We start from the raw sequence: 21363 nt of genomic DNA on the forward strand, positions 1-21363 counted from the left end.
ATGTGACCAGCGCGCAATGAAAGGGACGCAGGCATATGACGCAGGCGTAGCACATTAAATGCTGTTAAAACGCATTTATGTCAGCTATATTAATTAACAAGAATTTGCGAAACCCTAAGTAATTATTAAAAATTTAGATTGTTAACAGAGAGTTTTAGTTAGAAGGTAACAAAAAAAATTGTTTTTTCTTCATCGGGTTTTCACGGTCAGCATTCGCGGCGGTCGGCGGTCGTAGTCGGTCGTCTACGGTGAGTTATGGAGCATTTCGATTTCTTGCTGTTTTAACTCACGCTGCTTGCTTCGTGCACCGTCGCTCGAACATTTCAGAACTTATGAGCTACATTAAAATTGTACACCAATCTACCAGGGCTATAGTTTTCGCCGTTGAGCAGGGCGATACCGGCGTGACTTGCCTAAAACGTAACCCTGACTCGACGTATTCGAAGTGCTAGTGCCCACGGTATCCACGAAATTACTTCACTTCCAACCTGATGTATCGTAAACTTCGTAGTGGATAACCTGCGCAGTCTTGCGAGGCCACCGCCACACGCCTGTGTCGGTCAGTTTCACTCGGGCTTAAATGAATGCGTCCAAACTATCTGAGCGGTGCTTGCTCCCTGTTTAAAAGGGCTGTTTAAAAGGATCAGGCGCCGATTTTCGAGGATCGGGCGTCTCGTTGACACACGGTTCGATCCTCTGTGCCATGCTGGCGTCTTGCTGACGGGTCGCTGACCTGTTCCGGTTTCGTGTCATGCTGATCGGACGCTGTGTGCCTGGGTCTCGACGCAACGCACCGTTGCGGCCTCTCGTTGCATTGTCATCGCGTTGTCGCGCCCACCGCTGTGTTGCCTACTTCACGTGCTAACTTTAGCTCGCGCGGCAGTTTCTGGCTTCGAAATATTACGTCAAACAAACGAACCTCTGTTGTCGAGAAAGTCGATCTGGGGTGCTAGCGTCTGTCCTGTGTTTTTGTGTTCTTGTCCCGTGTGTTCACTAAGCGCTAGCAAATATGATTCCCTCACGAGTACCAGATGTCTACTTCTGGATGCACATTGAAGGGTGTTAGGGAAATTTGAAATCGAGAGGCTTGAAAAAGAGAAATATGGCAGAATATCGTTAATTCGAACTTGCATTTTATTCGAATGAACGCTTTGGCGATCTGATTCTGTTATGCTTCTCGATTGTGCTTGAGGTGTGGCCACTGACTGCTTGTTAATGAATTCCTTTTCTTTTTTGACGTGCTTGCCCCCCGCACGTGAGAAAGTTGATTCTTGCGACTTCCTTTCCAATGTATTCGAAGTTAAATTCATGAAACCAAATGACTGCACAGTCTCAGCCTGATTTGAACTGTAATTTCATTTCCTACTGACCGTTGTGATGAGCATTGTGTTGAATACACTCATTCTTCCATCATTTTTTTACTTTCTAGGAAATCAGCAGAGATGTCGACGGACACATTTACAGATGGCGGCAGGCTGGTCAAGATGGAGGTGGACTACAGCAAAACCTGCGAAGAAAAAATTCCTCAGTGCGAAGAGCTCGCCAAAGTGCGTGCCACATTCTCTGCTTGTGCCGTGTTTTTGTTTACATGCATGTGTCCAGGTGAGAATGATCGTGTTCTCGGGATCATTTTTCAGAAAGGGGACCTCAAGGGTGCACTTGAACAGTTGCTGTCCTTGGAAAAACAAACTAGAACAGTAAGTGTTGCTTTTTTTTCCTGTTTGTTTACCTTTGAGCCACTGATTTACCAGACGTAGCTGATTCCTCCTGGCTGCCTAGGGTGTGCATACAGTACAGAAACCGTGACATTAATTTAAACCTACTTTGATTACATGAAAATTTCACTTAACGCATTTCAGTTTCCTTGTGAAGGGTCACGCAGAATTGCTGGGATTAAGGGCGCATTTTTCTCATGGTTTTTGAGGTTTTTGAGTTTCCCTCCCAGATGTGGTGAGCTGAACCGTATATGCGAATATGCATTCTCGTGCATGGAACAAGAAACAAAAATGCCTCCTTGTAACTGGCTTCAGGATAGGTGGAGACAGGCAGCTTCTCACTGTGGGCATTGGGCTAGGTCTACGGCATGAAATGTTCTTTTGTCTCAAGTGTCCCTGTAGTGGCTGTAGTGTTTAAGTAGAATACTGTGGACGTTTCTGCTGTTACCAGCACTGATGGCGAGCATAAAATTTACCCGTGACAACTTCTGTATATATGGCCTTAGATGCTCGGCACAAAAGGCTACATTTTATATGCCTTCAGATTGTGGCCCTGCATATAGCACATGTGTTTGGATCCCACAGGTGTTTTTCTAAACTGTTGTGAGACTGCCTTGATGGACATTAGTCAATCGGCTGAACAAAGCTGCTGCCAGGATACCCTTCTGCCCCAGTTTTTAAAGGCTCAAATGCCATGGCAGTGACCTTTGGCATGGATGTAACAGAGGCTGCCATTGTGAGGCATCTGGCTAAATTTTAGTCCCCTGTGTTTTAAGGGAATCTCCTTGAAGTCCCCTCGGACTCCCACTTTGAGTTAATCGTTTCGGTCTTTCCATACTGCTTTGCAAGCAGTCCCAGTCAGCATTCTTGATACAGCGAAAGCCCCGGAAAGGCAACAGTCTCAGGTTCCATCCCCTCGCCAGGATGAATTTTTTCAACTACAAAGTTTTTGTGAAAGTTTTGTACTTTTCCACTTTTTACCGTGTAGCTTTGTGAGGTTTGATGCTAACGAGGGATTATTTCTGGCTATGCATTCCAAAACTTCGAGTTACAAGCTTTCTAGAAAAGCTGTTCAATGCTGCATCCACTTCCCTCTTGTGCAAAATGGAGGCGAAGCACCCCAAAACTCTGTTGCGAAACTCCCCGGCTGTGCATAGAGTTGAATAACTTAACCAGTCAAAAGACAAAGGACAAAGAAGAGACGAGGTACACACAATGACTGCTGCTTAGCCTTCTGTCACATCTTTCCTGTTTTTCTCTGCCGCCGCGGTGGCTCAGTGGTTATGGCGCTCGGCTGCTGACCTGAAAGACGCTGGTTCTATCCCGGCCGCGGCACCCGAATTTCGATGGAGGCGAAACTCTAGAGGCCCGTGCACTGTGCGATGTCACTGCACGTCAAAGAACCCCAGGTGGTCGAAATTTCCGGATCCCCTCATAGCCTCAGTTGCTTTGATCTGATTAGATTTATTTCTATTTAAAGAGAATGGTGGAAACTGCGGCAAAAAGCTGCATAAAGCAGCTTGAGAGACCCTCAGTCCCAGTACAATGGCAGCAGCAGAGGAAACACATGCACATTTTCTTATAACACTGTTAAAGGATAAAATGAGTCATCTTAACAAGTTAAGCAATTTGACAAATTTAACAAAAACTTGATAAATTAAACAACAATTGATCACAGACATTGGAAGATATTGGTATATGATTTTGTGGGTGTTCCACAAACAATGTATAACAAACAACACATACATACAGAAACCTTTTGCAGAAATTGATCAGAAGGGGAAAAAGAAATTCAATGAAATTGTGCATGTTGAGCGCAAGAGTTTATACGCATGTTAAAGTCGGTTAGTGAGAGATTACAGATGTTTATGCCTTGTGAGACGTTAAACCCCGTGAACCATCTTGTTTTCTCTGCGTTTTTCACTGACGAACGTACTAATCCTCCCTCCCCTGTGTGGTGTTGTCGTCAGGGCGGGGACACGCACTCGACCTCGCGTGTCCTGGTGGCCATCGTGCGCCTCTGCTTTGAGGCCAAGGACTGGTCCGGCCTGTCGGAGCAGGTGCTGGCGCTGTCCAAGCGGCGCAGCCAGATGAAGCAGGCCGTGGCCAAGATGGTGCAGGAGTGCCTCACCTACATCGACAAAATGCCCAACAAGGAGGTGCAGCTGGCCTTCATCGACACACTGCGCACCGTCACCGCCGGAAAGGTGCCCAGGCTATTGCTGTGCCAGTTTTCATGATCATCAAAAGCTTTGGTTACATACACCATGGGAGAAAGGTTTCTCCAAATGATCTCTAACCTTGTCCTGTGCCTAGTATCCTGTCTTAGTTATCACGCAAACCACCAGGAATGAGGACGAAATAACACATTGTGCACATTTGTGTCAAGAGGGCGATGGAGCAATATGGCACTCTATGTTAGCTACATGCATAGAGTTTCTTACTATTACCTAGAGGGAAAGCTGGCGACCCCTCTATGGGAGTTTGCATGGCGACCCCTCGAGACCACTTCAGCCACCATGGGCGCTCGAAGCGTCATGGGGCGGTGAGCTACCGACTGCAGAACTACAACATTTGGCGAAAAAATAATAGAAAAATTAAGCTGTTTGATAACTACAAACGTTCTAACATTCAATATCTTGTCTAGTGATTGCTACAAACGAGCAGAAAAGCATTTAAGTGCAAAGTTTGCCCAAAATAAGAGACGACTCGCTCTCCTATTGGCCAAGTAATGAACACTATAAAAACTAATATTTCGTAATTAACAAGCTCATTTTTAAAAGTAAATACATTTAAAAAAAAATGTTGTTGCTTAGATACTTTAAGAAGTTTTTTAATGGCATTTCGGAAAAGTGAAACCTTTTATTGGCGTCCTGTGACTAAATGTTTTCACTACTATGACTTTTGCACACTGCGTTCGTACAAAAGTCGTCTGCGCACACACGAACAACGTTTTCGGAATGAAACTTCTTAGTAGTGCCGCTCTGTCTTCCCGAAAAACTACGACTGTGCCGCAACAAGTAGCTCACCGCCCCATGATGCTTTGGGCGTCCACGGTGGCTGAAGTGCAGCGCCGCCAGCTTTCCCTCTAGGTAATAGTAAGAAACTCTATGTCTACATGGACAGAGGTTTATTATAATAGAAGTGGCTAGGTGGCTAGGGCTGGCACGTAGCTATGGGAGACAGTGAGGTGCGTGAGCAGGTGTGGAAATGGTTACCTTACCTTTAAAGGCAAACACGTTTCTGGTTTAGGAGTGAGCTGTTCTATTGTTATGCCACTGTGTAGGCTGTGTTGTGTACTGTAGTGCCTTAGAGGTTGCTGTGTCGAGGAGAGTTGAACTATATGCACTTTGGTCGCAGATATTCAGGGCTAGGCAGTGTGACGGGCAGGGTGTAAAGAAGGAGGGTGTCAAAGTAGAAATAAGTAGGCTGTAAATGATTACACTAGGAATATGTAGGTGCAACACATGCTAAGATCTTTTAATGTGAGTGGGCTTCATTTGCCAGCATGTATTCTTTCTGCTGTTTTTTTCAGTCATCGCCGGTTTTCTTTGCAGTTCTTCTGTTGCTCTTGGGATTACAGGTTGCCCTTATGATGCAGTGTCGCAGCGAAATTGTATTAAGAGACGGATTGCAACATAGCGGGCGGATGAAAGGGAAGCTTGTTTTTACATGCTGGGCGTTTTATGCACCAAAACACTTGACTGTATGCAGGACCAGTTTGAGAACACCAGAATTGATGTGTAAATCATTGGGCAGACACCATGTGACCTGTCTGCTTTGGCCAGCACCTAAGTCTTGAGCTTGGATGGATCTTGCTGATCCATGCAGGCCATGGTGGCTGTATATATTGATGTAGGCGAAGTGCTGTGTGCTGTGCAGTATTGGTGCACGTGAAAGAACCCCTAAAGGAACCCCAAGTGGTCAAACTTAATCCGCAGCCCTCCACTACGACGTCTCTCCTAGACAGTGTGTTGCTTTGAGTTGTTCAGCCCCTCGTACATACCATGCTGTGTGCTACTTCAGCGACTTGACTGGCCTTTCTGTGCGTTCCCTCCCCCCCCTGGTGGCAGATCTACGTGGAGGTTGAGCGTGCCCGGCTCACCCACAAGCTGGCCCAGATGAAGGAGGCGGACGGGGACGTGGCGGAGGCGGCCTCGCTCATGCAGGAGCTCCAGGTGGAGACCTTTGGCTCCATGGAGAAGCGGGAGAAGGTGGAGCTGATCCTGGAGCAGATGCGGCTGTGCCTGCTGCGCCAGGACTACATCCGCACCCAGATCATCAGCAAGAAGATCGCCCCCAAGTTCTTCGACGACCCCGCCCAGCAGGTACCGGTCTCGAGTCTCTGCACGGACCTTGCAGTGGCTCCTTTAATGGGACTTAGTCGACCATCTAGAGTCTTTTGAAGAGGTATCTGTAGAGACCGCAAAGCCCCCCTCCATTCAATGAATCCTGCTAAGTTTCTTTTGTTAGATCACGGGGTGTAACTGGTGCTGCCTGCAGTGCACTAGTTGTAGTCTACCGATCTGAATTTCTGCTTTGTTACATTGCCCTTTATTTGACATTTTTAGTACAGAATAGAGTCCTTGTTGCAAAACTCATGAAAAGCATGAACAGTGAAAAGACAGGATGTATCGTCTGATGTTCAGGTTAAGGGAAGTGGAAACGAAGTTGAATCGTTAACTTAAACTTGTCCTGATTACTGCTAACTGTGGCAGGGCAATTTGTTCAACACATTGTGGCACTCTTGTTCTGTTTAGTACCTTTACTGTTACACCATCAGCCACTCGTTGAAGGAAATCAAAAAGCAGAACATAGAAAACGCCGCTCAGAAAGCTGTTACAGTGGCAGATCAATTTTTCGGACTGCAATAATTCGGACTTGCTTGATATTCCGGACTGCGTTGAGGAACCGTCATGTTTCACGACCGATACTTCGGGCTCTGTAGACTCCAAAACTTGAGATTTTTCAAACTGAAATAGATGCCTGCATTAGTGTGGAGATTGTTTTTCAACCGAATTTTTTTTTTTTTTTTTGGCTTAAAATAGATGCGAGCGGGCATTGCTGTTGCAACCAACCGGTTCTCCACACTGTTGTGAAGGCCGCCATCTTGGATTTAAACAGAGTCGGTCCGACGGACTGGCTTGGATAGGCTTGTTGTTCTTCATGGCTGCCACTTGAGATACTGGCACACTCTTCGTTGCCATCGAGATGGCCCGCAAAGTGCACGCGATCGCGTTGGAAACGGGATAGCTACAGCATCAGCCGAGGTTAGGATGGTGCAAACCACGATGAGGAGGAGGTGAGGAGGAAGTGGTTCCTGTAAGGACTAAGAGTAAACAGTAAGGTGTCTTTGAAGACCCTGATGTCGAGCATCAGTGCCTTTGGGTGCAGGACCTGAAGCTGCGCTACTACAAGCTCATGATTGAGTTGGACCAGCACGAGGCCTCCTACCTGGCCATCTGCCGCCACTACTCGGCCCTGTACCGCACCGAGAGCGTCCAGCAGGACGAGACACAGCGCAAGGAGGTGGGCCGGCCTTATTACCCTTGCATTCCATGCTTGGCCTTGCATGCCTTGCCATCCTTGTTGGGTGGTGCGTGTTATGATGTGTCGCAGTCTCGACGTCATTTGACTGAATGCTGCAGTATTCGTTCGTGTTGATAAGGTGCATCCATGCACAATGCGCATATGGTGGGACCTTTTGGTTTTAATTAGCGTGACTAGTTTTTCTGGCCGATCCAGCACGAGGGCTCAGTGGCCTTGGCATCCAGCTGCTGATCCCGAGGTCACGGGTTCAGTACCAGCCGTGGTGGCTGCATTTTGGTGGTGGTGAAAAAACAAAGCAACAGCGCCCGTATGCTGTACGTTGTCAGTGCACTTTAAAGAACAGCAGGTGGTCCATATCAATCCAGAGACCTCCGCTACGGCATACCTCATAGCCCGTGTATTGCTTCGGGATGTTAAATTCCTCATACCAGGCAACTTTTTGTGGCTGAAGACACGTTTGTCATTTATGCTACCTCTAGCGACTCATACATGTAATTATATTGAGTGGGAAGGGAATTAATTCATGTTGAGGGTTTAATTAACTTTCATGAATATGCTCAGATGAGGTATTGCTTTGGCGAGATAACCAAACCTTGAAAGTAGTGTTTGCTAGTTGTACAGTGTTTATAAGAAATTGCATGGAATAAACTTAAGCGATCTGTATATATTGTGTCTTGTGTCTAGAATTATGGCCAAGCATCAAGTGCATTTTGTGGTTCTATCGTGCCATGCCTGGATCATTGAAGCGCTTACGAAATCATCACTACTGTGCTCTGTGCTGTACCGTATTTACTACTACTACTGTATTTACTCGCTTAATTAGGGCACCTTTTTTTCTTTGGCCTTCAAAAAGGGGGTGCTTAAATTAAGCCTGCATTTTACGTACACGTCCCAAAAATCTCTACAAATGTCATAACGCACTACATATGTCATGCGTTATGACGGCAGCAGTGTAGCACCCGCATAACAAGAAAGACATTGCTCAACTGGAGCGTGTTCAGCGAAAAGCAGTTCGTTTTATTTATGGGAAATACAGTCGACGACCGAAAATTCGGACGCCTGATTTTTGGACATGCTTGATTATTCGGACTTTTTCGCGGCACCGCGACATGGCCCATAGAGCCAATGTGTAAGAGCGCTTGAAATTTCGGACGCACCGCAACTGACCACTCGATTTTTCGGACCTCGTTCGCACTCGCCGCCAGTACCCAAGCCGCCATATAATGTGTACAGTGGAACCTCATTAATTCAGACTGCAGGAGATATCGAAAACTTGATCAAACAAAACGAAACTCAAGCTTAAAGGGAGCCTCTTGCGACACTGAAATTCTGCGCGAGTCGGCACATTGCGCTCGCGTGTTTTCGAATTCGTACTGTCCTTGAATGTCTTCCACCGCACGAACTTGAACCGTAGTCTGAGTTCACGGAACTCATCTGTGCAGAGTCTTTAGTCCCGAACACGGAACGCGAATACGATCGTGGAGCGCTTGATCGCGGAGGCTACGCGCACGCCGTGGCCTCCGCGATCGAAGCGCGCTTCGGGCGCGCCGCCGGATCTTATCGCGGCCGCGATCTGCTCCGGCGCTGCGCCGTTCGCGGAGGCCACGCGCACGCACCGGAGCTTCCAAGTGCCCTCTATGGATGGCGCCGTGATCATTATCATCAACATTTTTCTCGGTCGCGATTTTCGGCTGTTCACATCGGCATCAGTATCGCCAGCTCCATCCTTTCGTGGCGTGTTAGCATGCGTGTTAGCGCGTTCGCCGTGATAGTGGCTTTCGCGTGCTGCCGCCGAGCTTCACAGTTTTAGCGCGTTGGCAAGCACCTTAAGCTACACGGCTGGGAGTTAGCTCTCGAACGCGGTCGGTAAGCGTGCGGCGGGCGGGAAATTCGACGTGGCCGAGAAGTGCGTCCGATGATGGTGCAACCAAAAGAGAAACACAAGCTTCAAAAAGTGCGCTTTCCGAGTCAAGCCGTGCGAGTTTCCTGAACTGGAAGAAGAGCTGCTCCTCTATGTGATGGAATTTCGGAACAACGGCTACGCGTTGACAGCGGACATGCTGAGCGGCTTCTTTTGGCATGAGCGTGCACCAGAGCGCAGCACCAGCTCAGGAGTCTAAATACTTCGCGAGTGACGATTGAACGTAGAATAAATGTCGCTCATTCCCTGGTTGGTGTGTTTTTACTTAAAAAAAATTTTTTTTTCGCATATCGTGTGTATAGGCCGCACCCCGAAAATTGGCCCTCGAATCTGGAAAAAAAAAAGTGCGGCCCTTATACGCGTTTATACGGTATTTCGCGCGGCGAAATATAGTCATGAGGAGCTTTAGAATGTGTGCAATACAATTGGCCACTTTTCTCCGGCATAGTGGTAATAAGTTCGTGATTTTTTCGGTGAAATTTGATTTTCCGGACTGCCCGATTTTTCGGTCATTTTTCGCGGTCCCTAGAGAGTCCGAAAAATCGGTCGTATAGAAAGACAGACTCTCCAACTGCATTAATTCGAAAGAGTAATTTACAGTTCTTGGCAATAAGAAGAAAAGTTACCCGTCTAGTACTGCTTTATAATTACATATCTGGAAATCTGAAGGCAGATCTTCCTGATTGTGTGAAGCTGGCGAGCACTAGGAGAACACGACATGTACATGAGCTGTCATTAGCACCAATTTTCGCTCGAACTAGTGGGTTTAAGAACAGTTTTTTTCCGAATACTGTCGCGGAGTGGAATGGTCTTCCTTTGGGTCTCTGTAAATCTAGGAATTTTGAGAAGTAGCTAGAGAACTTATTGTATGGCTCCTAGTATCTTGTTTGATGACTCTGGATTTGTGTCCTGTTTATTGACTTGTGGTGTTGTAGCTGATGCTCTTATAGAATTTTTTTTAGTTGTATGCCCCTCCTGCTTGGGCCAACTCTGGCTTGCAGTATACTGAAATAAATAAATAAATATACGGTATATTGCCGCGTATAAGTAGACCCCACAACTCGTGCGCTTTGTTGGCACCAAAAAAGTTCGTAACATTTGACACGTTTCACTGCTGTGTTACGTGCAAACATCAAGCCTTCTCATTCATTTCTACCTTTTTTTTTTTCATAACTTTTTTCACCCTCTCCTATTGACTCAAGGGATGCCACACCCTCCGTTCTCACGTCATTGCCTTGAATCAAAGGACAGTGATTGCTTCAACCAGTTGTGAAGAACAAAAAAAAAAAAGAAGCTATAATGGCATCGGAACATAGTCTCTGTATTATTCCTCCCCAGAGTACCGCTTATGAAGGAAGAACAATATTTAAAAATGCGTGTTCAGATAACGTGAAGGTTTGTTGACTGTTGTGCGAAGTAATGACACCTTTGCTTTATTGCACTTGACGCATGGTGACTGTGCCCTTGGCTCTGTGATTTCCATCAGGCGCTGAGAAACATGCTGCTGTTCCTGATGCTGTCGCCACACGACAACGAGCAGCACGACCTCATCCACCGTGCCAAGTTGGACAAGAACCTCGACGAGCTGCCACAGTACAAGTGAGATGTCTTTTCAGCACGCCTTCCTGGCCGTTGCTGTTGCGGGTTCTCCTTGAGCTCCACAGAAGGGGATTAAGGGGTGCCTGGGGAGGGGAGTGCGAGTGTTGTGATGCTGGAGGATGAGCTCTAAGTCGTGAATTGTTTTATGGTTGCATGCAATGGAGGCTAACAGAGAGCATTCGGCTTAAGTTAAGGGCAACGCAGCGAGCTATGGAGAGAAAAATGACAGGTTTAGAGGAGTGGGTGAGGGAACAAAAGCGGGTTAATGACATCCTAGTTGAAATCAAGAGGAAGAAATGGGCTTGGGCAGGGCATGTGTAATGCGAAGGCAGGATAACCGCTGGTCCTTAAGGGTAACGGAGTGGGTTCCAAGAGAAGGCAAGCATAGCAGGGGGCGGCAGAAAGTCAGGTGGGTGGATGAGATTAAGAAGTTTGCGGGGATACGGTGGCCGCAACTGGCAAAGGACAGGGGTTAATTGGAGAGACATGGCAGAGGCCTTTGCCCTGCAGTGGGCGTAGTCAGGCTGATGATGATGAGGGTGTTCCTGCATGACAAAGTCAAACACAAAGGTGATACGGGTAGCACCTGTGTCGTCTTTCTTCCTGTCCGTTGTCTTCGTCGCGTTGGGACGCCACTGCGAACGAAAACCTACTCGACCTATAAGTTTCACATTCGATGTCCATGCACTGTTGCACACACATTCCCAAAATTTGCAACGCCATGAAGACAAAGTCCTGACTGCACCTGCTTTTCTGTGCCGTGGAGCCCTTAACGCTGTATCCCCAGTGGCCCTTTAATGCCATTCTTGAGCCATTGTGTTCTGTGGTGCTACTTCGTCATTTTTGGTTGCACGGAGTCTTCATTTTTAGTGCGTGTAGTGCTCATAAAATGATTAATGGGTGTTGCTCGCAGGGAGCTGCTCAAGCTGTTCATCACGCCAGAGCTCATCGACTGGCGCAGCATGTGTGAGGCCTACGAGAAGGAGCTGCGGACAACGGCGGGCACCATCTTTGCCGTTGGCGATGAGATGGGCGACCGTCGCTGGAACGACTTCAAGAGCCGGGTTGTGGAGCATGTGAGTCAGCTGGCAGAGGCAGATTGTTTCTGAACGGACATTTAGCTCATGTGTGCGTTGATTGTGGTCACTTTTTTTCTATTATAAGAGGCTACTCCTGTTTGCAACCTCATTTAAACTCTAATGCACTGTGCACTATCGTGAGAGGTCAAAAGGTACCATCAGAATGTTTGCTCAAGCGATGTTTGGTTTAGAGTAAACGTCTTAAGTTTTAGTGACTCTATTATGAAATCAGAAGCAAAGGTTAGTTCTCGCATCCAGTCTGTCAGTTGATTGGTGGCGACTTATTCTTCTGAAAGATCACCTATTTAACTGTGACTAACCGTTTCATTCGGGAAGGCGTCTAAGTGGGAAGCTAAGAAGATTTTTTTGGTGTCCTGTAGACTTTGTAAATTTTTAGTGCGGAAGCATGATTTCTTTACCAATCCTGAAAAAGGTATGGTTTGTCTGAAGCCTCTAGATACGTGCAGAAATAAAATAAATATTGCTGCGAAACCCCCCGGCGACGCGAACAGATCAGCTTCGCTGGCCAATGTACGAGAGCACTATGCTGCCGCTGCAGCCGAACACGCCTCATGCTAACTGTCACCCTCTCGCACTGTGCATTGCTCGTCATCGTGTTCACGAACTTCATCTGTGCGCAAAAGTCACGAAAGAAAAGGAAACGTGCATAACTGGCTTCCGGGGTCAGTGGACACCTCAGTCGCGCTTTGAGCAAATGTGGCAGTAGTGAGAGAGATGTGCGCTGCTTGTGTTTGTGTTGACAACGTTTTGGCAGAGACGCAGCACTGGAGCAATATGTCACTGGCGTTCATTGGCATTGGCAATGTTGTATACTCCGTTGATTTTGACAAAGGGAAAGGAGTGTAATTGGTTCCTTGGGTCAGTGGACACCTCAATCGTTTCAGGTAGGTGGCAGTGGTGTCCACCTGCTTTTTCACAGTATTTCATGCTTAGCAATGCTAAACCGGCAGCAGTTATTTACTGGTTTGTTTTACCACTGTAAGACCAGATGTTGCCGCTACACTTCTCATTTACCTCCAAATGTTCTTAGAGGAAATCAGGGGTGCCAAGCTTATTCTCTACCGTTGATTGAGGATTAACACTGAAGTTGGGTCTACGGAAACTCTGGAAAAGGTATGTTTATTGTACATTTATCAAATTACAGGTTAATAGCTTGCACTAATATAGTTGTACAAACCAAAAGCAAGGGGCTTTTATTTTCGAGCTGCGCTAAAAAAAAAAAGTTGGTTTCACGAAACCGCTGTAGTCGGGCCAAACGTCTGCATTTTGATTGGCATTGCTGAGCAGAAAAAACTGAAAAGCTAAATAAAAGGTGCACAGTTTGAAAGAGCTTGCAAGTGTTTCGAATCGGCTGAGGCCCGCCCAAAGTAGCAGTGTAACAGTGTCGTTTTTTTTTCGTCTATTTTTTGCTGGATGACCAAGCTCCCGGGCACAGTAGGTAGAATGTAAAAAGGGGAGTTTTTGGGAAAAACCTAACTGTCACTTTTTCTTCCCTTTCAGAATATCCGGGTCATGTCTCAGTACTACACACGCATTGCGCTGGAGCGCATGTCTCAACTCCTCGATTTGTCTCAAAAGGTGGGTGTTCTGGCTTTGCTTATTTAGTGACGCACTTCGATGTGCAATTCATTCTTCTTCTTTTCCACTCTGTGTGCCTCTGTGCATCTTCACTCTATTACTTGTCATTTAATTATGCAGTGAAACCCTGCTACAACGAACACTCCGCTCACCGTACACCGTCAGCTCACCGTACAAAGTAACGAAACAAAGATCTCATCACAACGAACCATTTTTGGAACGCGTTTCCACTTCACCAAAGTTTCTGATAAGTGGAGCTGAGTTCAGGAATTTATTTGACGATAGAGTATGCATATCGTCTGCAATCTGTACACTTCCGTAGGTCCATGCTGCTTTGTTTCACTCAAAATTTTTGCTGATATAAATATATCCTCCTTCTAAACCACCCATACACCACTGTATGAGTACACTAGCAGAAAGGCCACCATTGTTTGGTGGTGATGACAACTGGGCTGGCTGTGTTGTGACAAGGCGCAGTTGCAAGCTCCCGTTTTCTTCGTAGCCAGAGCTACGATCAATCCGTATCCTATGTCACATGAGAACATCAAAGAATGCAGCACGTTTGCCCTATATTTTTTCACTTTTGCTTGTGCGCGCTGCACTCGATGCTAGCACGGTGACCGGGTGTAAAGAGGGAAAGTTTCTTTCTTTAGAAAACAAGTCGCGCGTAATCGGCGAGGCATCAGATGGCAGGAAGAAATGAGCCATCGCAGTGAATTTGGGCATCGCTCTCAACGATTATGAAATGAAAAGATGAGATATCTAAGGCCCTGTTTCTTCAGGAGCGTCTGCAAAAGCTGACGCAACCGGCTCATGAGGAACTTGAGAAGGCTTGGTACGTGTGGTTTTTCTGCATGCACCACAAGAAAGTACCGATAAACGGAACTGAGCTGCAACAAAAGGCGCTTCGCTATGCCTATGCATGCTGGGCATTGATGATTTCAAAGCCAGTGCAGGCATGGTGGCTGACCCGTTTTAAGGCTAGACTTGACGTTGTTGCTAAAGTGTTGTGTGGCAAGTCGGCTTCTTCAGACTCCAGTGGTGCATCGGCTTGGATATTGACTGCTGCGCCTGAAGTAACGAAAGAGTGTGCTACATCAGACATTTATAATGCTGATGAGACAGGACCGTTTTATAAACTCCTGTCCACTAAGACGCTTCACATGAAGAGCCAGCCATGCAGCGAAGAGAAACAGAGCAAAAAGCGCGTGACCGTTCTTCTGTGAAGCAACATGGACGGCTCTGTCAAGCACTGCCGGCTGGTTATTTTCAAAAGTGCGAAGCCGCTGTGCTTCCAAGGTGGCGAGAACCTGCCCGTCAAATACTGGCCAACAAAAGGAGGACGCAGGCCATATTCAAGGACTGGATCACCGCTTTCGGCCGTGACATGAAGTCCCAAGACCATAAGGTTTGTTTGTTGATCGATACCTGCTCTTTGCATAACGTTGAAGACATTGGGCTACAGAACGTGGAAGATTTTTCCCGCCGAACTGCACAGCTTTGACCATCCAGCCCTTGGATCAAGGTGTTATAAGTACAGTTAAAACTCGATTTAACGAAGTTGAGGGGAGCCATGAATTATTTCGTTAAATCGAGAACTTCGTTAAATTGAATGAGGCATTTCTTGGGCACATAATTCGGTACATTCGATTACAGTTGAACCTCGATATAACGAAGTCCTACTTGCAGCCGAAAATTTCGTTGCATCGCGAATTTCGTTACGTCGAGGTTCCCATGTTTCAGCTGTCAAAATAAAGTATAACTGGTTCAGGAACACTGCTTGTTGATGGGAACTTGTAAATCACTTATTGAGGAAATACGCAAGAAAATCGAGTAATAGTATCGCTAACAAGGGCACCGGATGTTTTTTTCTACATCAGGAGCATAATGAGTGATAGCAAACACTGCGACGGCATCATTTTTCTCCGTGTGCGCATAGCAAAAGAACGAGCGCAGCGCCTAGTACTGAAAGCCGCCACAAGATGTCGCTACTGGTATCATCATCATCATCATTGAACATTTGCAGCCGGGGACGCATCAGAGAAAAATAAAGAAAAATGTTCGCATCGCTCACGCCGGCGCGGTGGGATTGTGCTCGCGGCGCGGTTATACTCCGACGTAGCGCGAGCGCGCGTGCGCGCGCGGCACGGCGACGTCACGTCCGCGAAACAGCGGCGCCCGATCGCCAGCGTGTTCGGCGGCTACCGGCGCGGAATGCAGCCGGCTGCATTTCGCGCGGGCTGCGCCGAGAGCGCGCCGAAGCCGCCCACCCAGAATGCACCGCGCGCGCCTCCCACGCCACGCCTCCCCTCTACCCCCTTCGCCACTCGCCTCCTCTGCCAGGGCACGTTTTTTTTTTTTTCGCTGCTCATCCGTTTTAAAGGTACGACCACACTAGCTCCACGAGTTTGTCAACACTGAAGACTTTTTTTTGTTGTTGTCTACGAGGACATCGCACGGAAAAAAAAAAAACGAACGGACGCTGCAAGAAAATTCCGGTTTGCGCTTTCACGTTCAGAGTCTACAGCTCGCCAGTGGCGTCATGGCGCGGCGCGTCTTGAAACTTCCATGCCGCGGGCTTTGTATGCGCACGACAGATGGTGCGGCGGTACGTTCTCGCAGATTCCCACACTGCCGGCAAAATTGGCGCGTAAAAGGGCAAATACAAACTGCGTTTCGTCTCGGCTAAACTTTTAGCTCTCATTCGATTGTCAAGGTAGCTCCTGGCACATGCATGCGATGCGCAAGGACTTCGTTACATCGAAAGTGCGGAGCAAAATTACTTCGTTAAATCGCGAAAAAAAATACATGGTTTTCAATGGGGAAGTGATTGGGAAATGAAAAAAATGCGTTACATCGCGAATTTCGTTACATTGAGGTTCGTTACATCGAGGTTCGACTTATATGGTATGGCGGCATCCAGAAAGCTATCACAGCATCATATTTGTGAAGCGTAAATGCTCCCAAAATGAAACTGCGGACCGCGGAAACGACCGGCGCCACTAGCGCGTATGAAAAGAAACAACAAAAATTCTTACTCAACAAGAAAGGCCCGAGGGGACTACAAATTTATTTTCCGCCAAAGAAGTCGGTGATCTTTGTCTGCTTGCGCTTTGTGAGCGACGGCCGCACCGATTTCTCGTAGGTCTGAAGTGCGTCTAGCGCGTCTTCCGTCCCCTCATGTGCGCCAGCAAAATGTCGCAGCAGATCGAGAGCATCCATCACCTGACCTGGTGTCGGCACGGGAGCTTCGGCACCTGCAGGGTCGTCGGCAGCGTCTTCAGCCGTCACTCCCTCCACGCTTCCTACAAGCCGCAACATATCAGCATCAGTCAAAACTTCCGTTGTGACTGTGTTTGCATCGGCATTCACGTAGTCTGAGAAACTTATGCCTGTGGGCACTTCATCCACTGAGCGAAGGTGTTCCCAGGCATCTTCATCCTCGTGCACGGCGCTCGCGCAGTCCGGACCAGCTTCGGCAGTTTCAGAGCCTAGTGTACCGAAACCGGCAGTCCTGAAGCAGTTGACAATTATCGACGGCCTCAATACTCTCCAAGCCGCCGTCACCATCTCAACCACCATAAAATTATCTATTTTCGTCTCGCGCTTCAGCTCCAGGTTGAGGAGAACTCTGTCGATGACTCGACGCTTGTATGCGCACTTCACGCTATTAATTATCCCTTGATCCAAGGGCTGAACCACGGACGTTGCGTTTGCGGGGAAGTAGCGGAGCTCCACGCTGGTCAGCTCGACCTCTGCAACGTGGTGGGCCATGCAGTTATCCAGCAACAGGCACACTTTCCTTTTCTGGCGACACATGTCGCTGTCGAATTCCTTCAGCCATGTAGCGAAAATGGCACGCGACATCCAAGCCTTTGAATTGGCAACGTACTTCACAGGAAGCTTTCTGGTGCCTTTAAAACAGCGCTGCCTCGCACTCTTTCCGATGACAAGCGGGTCTCGTTTATCGGTGCCGTCCATGTTGACACACAGCAAGAGAGTCAGCCTTTGTTTGCTGTGTTTGCCACCGTGGCATGCCTGTCCCTTCAGGGCGAGTGTTTTTTTTAGGCAGCATTTGGTAGAATAGACCGCTCTCGTCGGTGTTGTAGATGTCGCTGGGGGCATATTTTCCCAGAATGTCGGGCACGTTTTCAGACTGCCAGTCACCGACTACAGCCATGCTTACGCTGCTCGCTTCACCGCTGAGCACTTTCCCGACGATGCCGTGTCGTTCTTTGAAGCGCGACAGCCAGCCGGGACTTGCCTTGTACTCGTTGTCGCCCAGCAAGCACGCGAAAGAGCGAGCTTTTTGTTGGAGCAGGTCTCCACTCACGGGAATATTCTTCGCCCGCAAATCCATAAACCAGGCGAAGAGGGCCTCTTCCATTTTGCTTTGAGGAGTAGTCTTCAGCGTTTTTTTTCATGAGAGATTCCCCGACGAAGTGGCGTGGAGAATGTCATCTTTCCCTTTCAATATTGTTGAGAGAGTACTCGCTGGAATGCCATGTGCTGCAGCCACGTCACATTTCTTCTGTCCACTTGTCACAGCACTAATTATGTCCACTTTCTCGTCCAGGGTAAGCCTTCTTCGTTTCTTGCAGGGCTCCATCTGCTAGTCAGGAGGGTTAGCGGCGCGCTTGCTCGCACACACCACGTCCGCGTTCACGATAGCAAGGCTAGACTGATGGAGGCCTAACAAGCTGAGCTTGACAAAGACGTACGTTCAAAGGCACAGAGAAATATCCGCACAAGAGCGAACACAGAGCAGAACACACAAACACACAAAAAAAAACACGCGAACTGCAACAGCGCCATCTATGAAATGTGGCACGAATCTTTTTTACTGCTGGTGCCATCTCGTGAGCTCGACTCAAAATTAAAACTCGTTTTGCGTCGCGCAGTTTGAAAAAAGCGGCGGGCCGAAGATGCTCTGCGCTGTTACCGCTGGCTCGCAATCAATAAATTTTGGGGTGCTGACTACAAAATAGACCAAAAATTAACACTTTTTCACCTTTATCTCGAAAAAAGGTTCGTTAAATTGGGACGGGTCACGGAATCGGTTTTGTTATTTCGGGTTAGTCAAAGCATTGAACGCTATGGGCGTCTGAGGGGGAATTAGGATACCTTCGTTAAATCGGGATTTTCGTTAAATCGGGTTTCGTTAAATCGAGTTTTGACTGTAGCATAAAAAGCGCTTACCCAAAGCAGTTGATTCAGTGGCTTGTGTTAAAGATCGACGCCAGTTGGGAAACCAAAGTGGATTTATACATGGCGCTGCAGATGATCACAACAGTGTGGACGGCAACTAGGCTCAGTACATTACAGCACTGCTTTGTGCACGCCAGCTCTGCTTGGTGCTCAAGTGCACATCAGGCGAGGGAGACTGCAGTCCAGTGGCTCCACCCTCCACGGTGGCCACTGCAGCATGGGCAGCCCTGTGCAAATTCCGAGGTCCGCCAGCTGATGTTCACCTCAACGACTGCACTGCTGTTGGCACAGAAGTGATAGCTGATAAGGAGCTGAGTGACCGAACTATTGCATCTTGGTGGAGCAGCATAAAGGACGGGACACAAGAAACAAGGAAGGACGTACTCAGGCACTGAAGCGTACACAGGTTTCTGGTGTCCCATCCTTTGCGCTGCTCCACCAAGATGCAGCAGTACCAACTAGCCCAGCAACTTGCTCTTCTGACCAAACTACATTATAATACCCTGCTGTAGTAAACCCGGTTATAGTAAAGTGAAACTGCGGTCCCATTTCGCCTTCCATAGACAACTGTACATTTTTTTTTCGTTTGTAGTAAAGATTTTTTTTTACAAGAAAAGGCTGTAGTAAAGAGCGTCCGGCTGTGGTAACGGACTTCCCACATAATCATGACATCGCGGCACGCGCGAAGTCGGGGATCGCGAGGCCAGCGTTTAGAGGCAAATGGATACCGAATGTAAAACGGCGCTTTTTTGAGATGGCTTCTCCACCAAGTTCAAAAGCGCGAGGAGAAACCAACTTTTTGAAGGCCTTGGGACCTTGAGGCAAAGTGTGTGGCGTGCATGAAAAAAAAGTGAAACTGGCTATGAACGTATAAAGAAGATGGTGCAGTTCACTGACAAAGGAAAGCTAGCAAAAATAGAGTGGTGAGTAGAGAACGAAAGAAGAGGATGAATGTTCGCAGCTGTTGCTTAACTGTGCTGCACACGTTTAACTCTTGCCTTTTAAATGACTTTGAGGCTGCAGAAGGTGACGCCGTGTTTACGCAAAGCCTTGGTTTTTACATGGAATCAAACTGGTGTTATATTCGCAGCGACGTTGCATTCTTGCAAATGCTGCTCAAGACCAAATCGAAAACATGGTAACATAAAATGTGTTAACTGAAAATAAATAACTAGCACTTAAAGGGTTGATAACAGCAAGATGTTAGGTATTTAGAAGTGTTTCTTTTATGAGGCAACGCTTAGTATTAGTAAGTAAAGAGTATCCTCATAGCCGTGCCATCACCAATTGATATACCTAATAAGGTCCTTGATGTAGTAAAGATTTTTGCTTGTCCAAGTGACTTTACTATGCAGGGGTTCTACTGTATACTTGAAAGTGTTCACTGCAGCGACGGATCATGTGAGTTAAACCGCACCATTTGAAAAGAGTACCGCTTGCTTGTGTGTTCCTTCTTATATTGGACAAAAATTTGTATGTCGGAATCGAGTGTAGATGCCTGACCTGGGAAAAGTCCCTGATATAGCTGTGGCCGTATGTCTCAACTCGTTAGTCTGGCCATTTCATTTCCTGTTGTGGTACGTTTAAGTCCACTTGAATTCACGTTTCATTCTGGCCATGGTCACTTGACATGGGGATATCCCAAGCTCTGCTTTCCTTCTCTTCCTCTTGCCTTCTATCTCTTCTCACAGAAAACCGGGTGCTGTGCTTAGTGTAACCTCTGTCTTGTCATATTCTTACTGGATAGTGTAGTACTACATGCATGTCCATGCTTGCATTGCGATGCATTTGAGGAAGCAGAATGTTTCGCTTGATGTTTAGAGTCTTGCGTACACATGCGCTCATGTGGTGTCACGACGCGTACACATGCGCTCATGTGGTTTCACGACGCGTACAGATGCGCTCATGTGGTTTCACGACGCGTACAGATGCGCTCATGTGGTTTCACGAAGCATACAGATGTGCTCATGTGGTTTCACGACGCGTACAGATGCGCTCATGTGGTTTCACGAAGCGTACAGATGTGCTCATGTGGTTTCACGAAGCGTACAGATGCGCTCATGTGGTTTCACGACGCGTACAGATGCGCTCATGTGGTTTCACGAAGCGTACACATGCGCTCATGTGGTTTCGCGACGCGTACACATGCGCTCATGTGGTGTCGCGACGCGTACTCATGCACTCATGTGGTGTTGCAACATGTACACATGCGCTCATGTGGTGTCTCGACGCGTACACATGGGCTCATATGGTTTCACGATTTTCCCATGCACCTTCCAGGGCACGGAGGAGGTCCTCTCGGAGCTGGTGGTGGCCGGCCGGGTCTGGGCCAAGGTGGACCGGCTGGCGGGCGTGGTGTGCTTCAGCCGCCACAAGGAGCCCAACCAGGTGCTCAACGAGTGGTCGCACAACCTCAACAGCCTCATGGCCCTGCTGAGCAAGACGAGCCACCTCATCTCCAAGGAGGAGATGGTGCACAGACACCTGCACGCCCAGACGCCGCCACCCGCGGCCGCCGAGACCACCTGACCACCTCAATCGCACCACCTTGTACATAGACAGCCAGTGACTGACCCCAGAATGAAATGTGCACTCTTCCTCCCATTTCTTTTTTTTTTTCCTTCTTTCGTTGTTTCAGCCAAGCTTGATTTATTCTGGACAAACATCACATAAAAGCTGCTGCTAAAGAGGC

At 47.7% G+C, this 21363-nt stretch overlaps 1 protein-coding gene across 1 annotated transcript; it reads left to right on the forward strand.

The window, feature by feature from the left end:
• The first annotated feature begins 209 nt into the window (after nucleotides 1-209).
• Rpn5 (regulatory particle non-ATPase 5) lies at nucleotides 210-21363 on the forward strand. Its single transcript, XM_089586671.1, has 10 exons — nucleotides 210-248; nucleotides 1430-1547; nucleotides 1638-1697; nucleotides 3686-3922; nucleotides 5789-6043; nucleotides 7110-7244; nucleotides 10673-10785; nucleotides 11699-11861; nucleotides 13386-13463; nucleotides 20952-21363. Exons 2-10 carry the CDS (start codon nucleotides 1443-1445, stop codon nucleotides 21198-21200), a joined length of 1395 nt encoding a protein of 464 aa, XP_089442797.1. The 5' UTR covers nucleotides 210-248; nucleotides 1430-1442; the 3' UTR covers nucleotides 21201-21363.

Source organism: Amblyomma mixtum, chromosome 4 (assembly GCF_055824585.1).
Source record: "Amblyomma mixtum isolate Tamu chromosome 4, ASM5582458v1, whole genome shotgun sequence".
NCBI lineage: Eukaryota > Metazoa > Arthropoda > Arachnida > Ixodida > Ixodidae > Amblyomma > Amblyomma mixtum.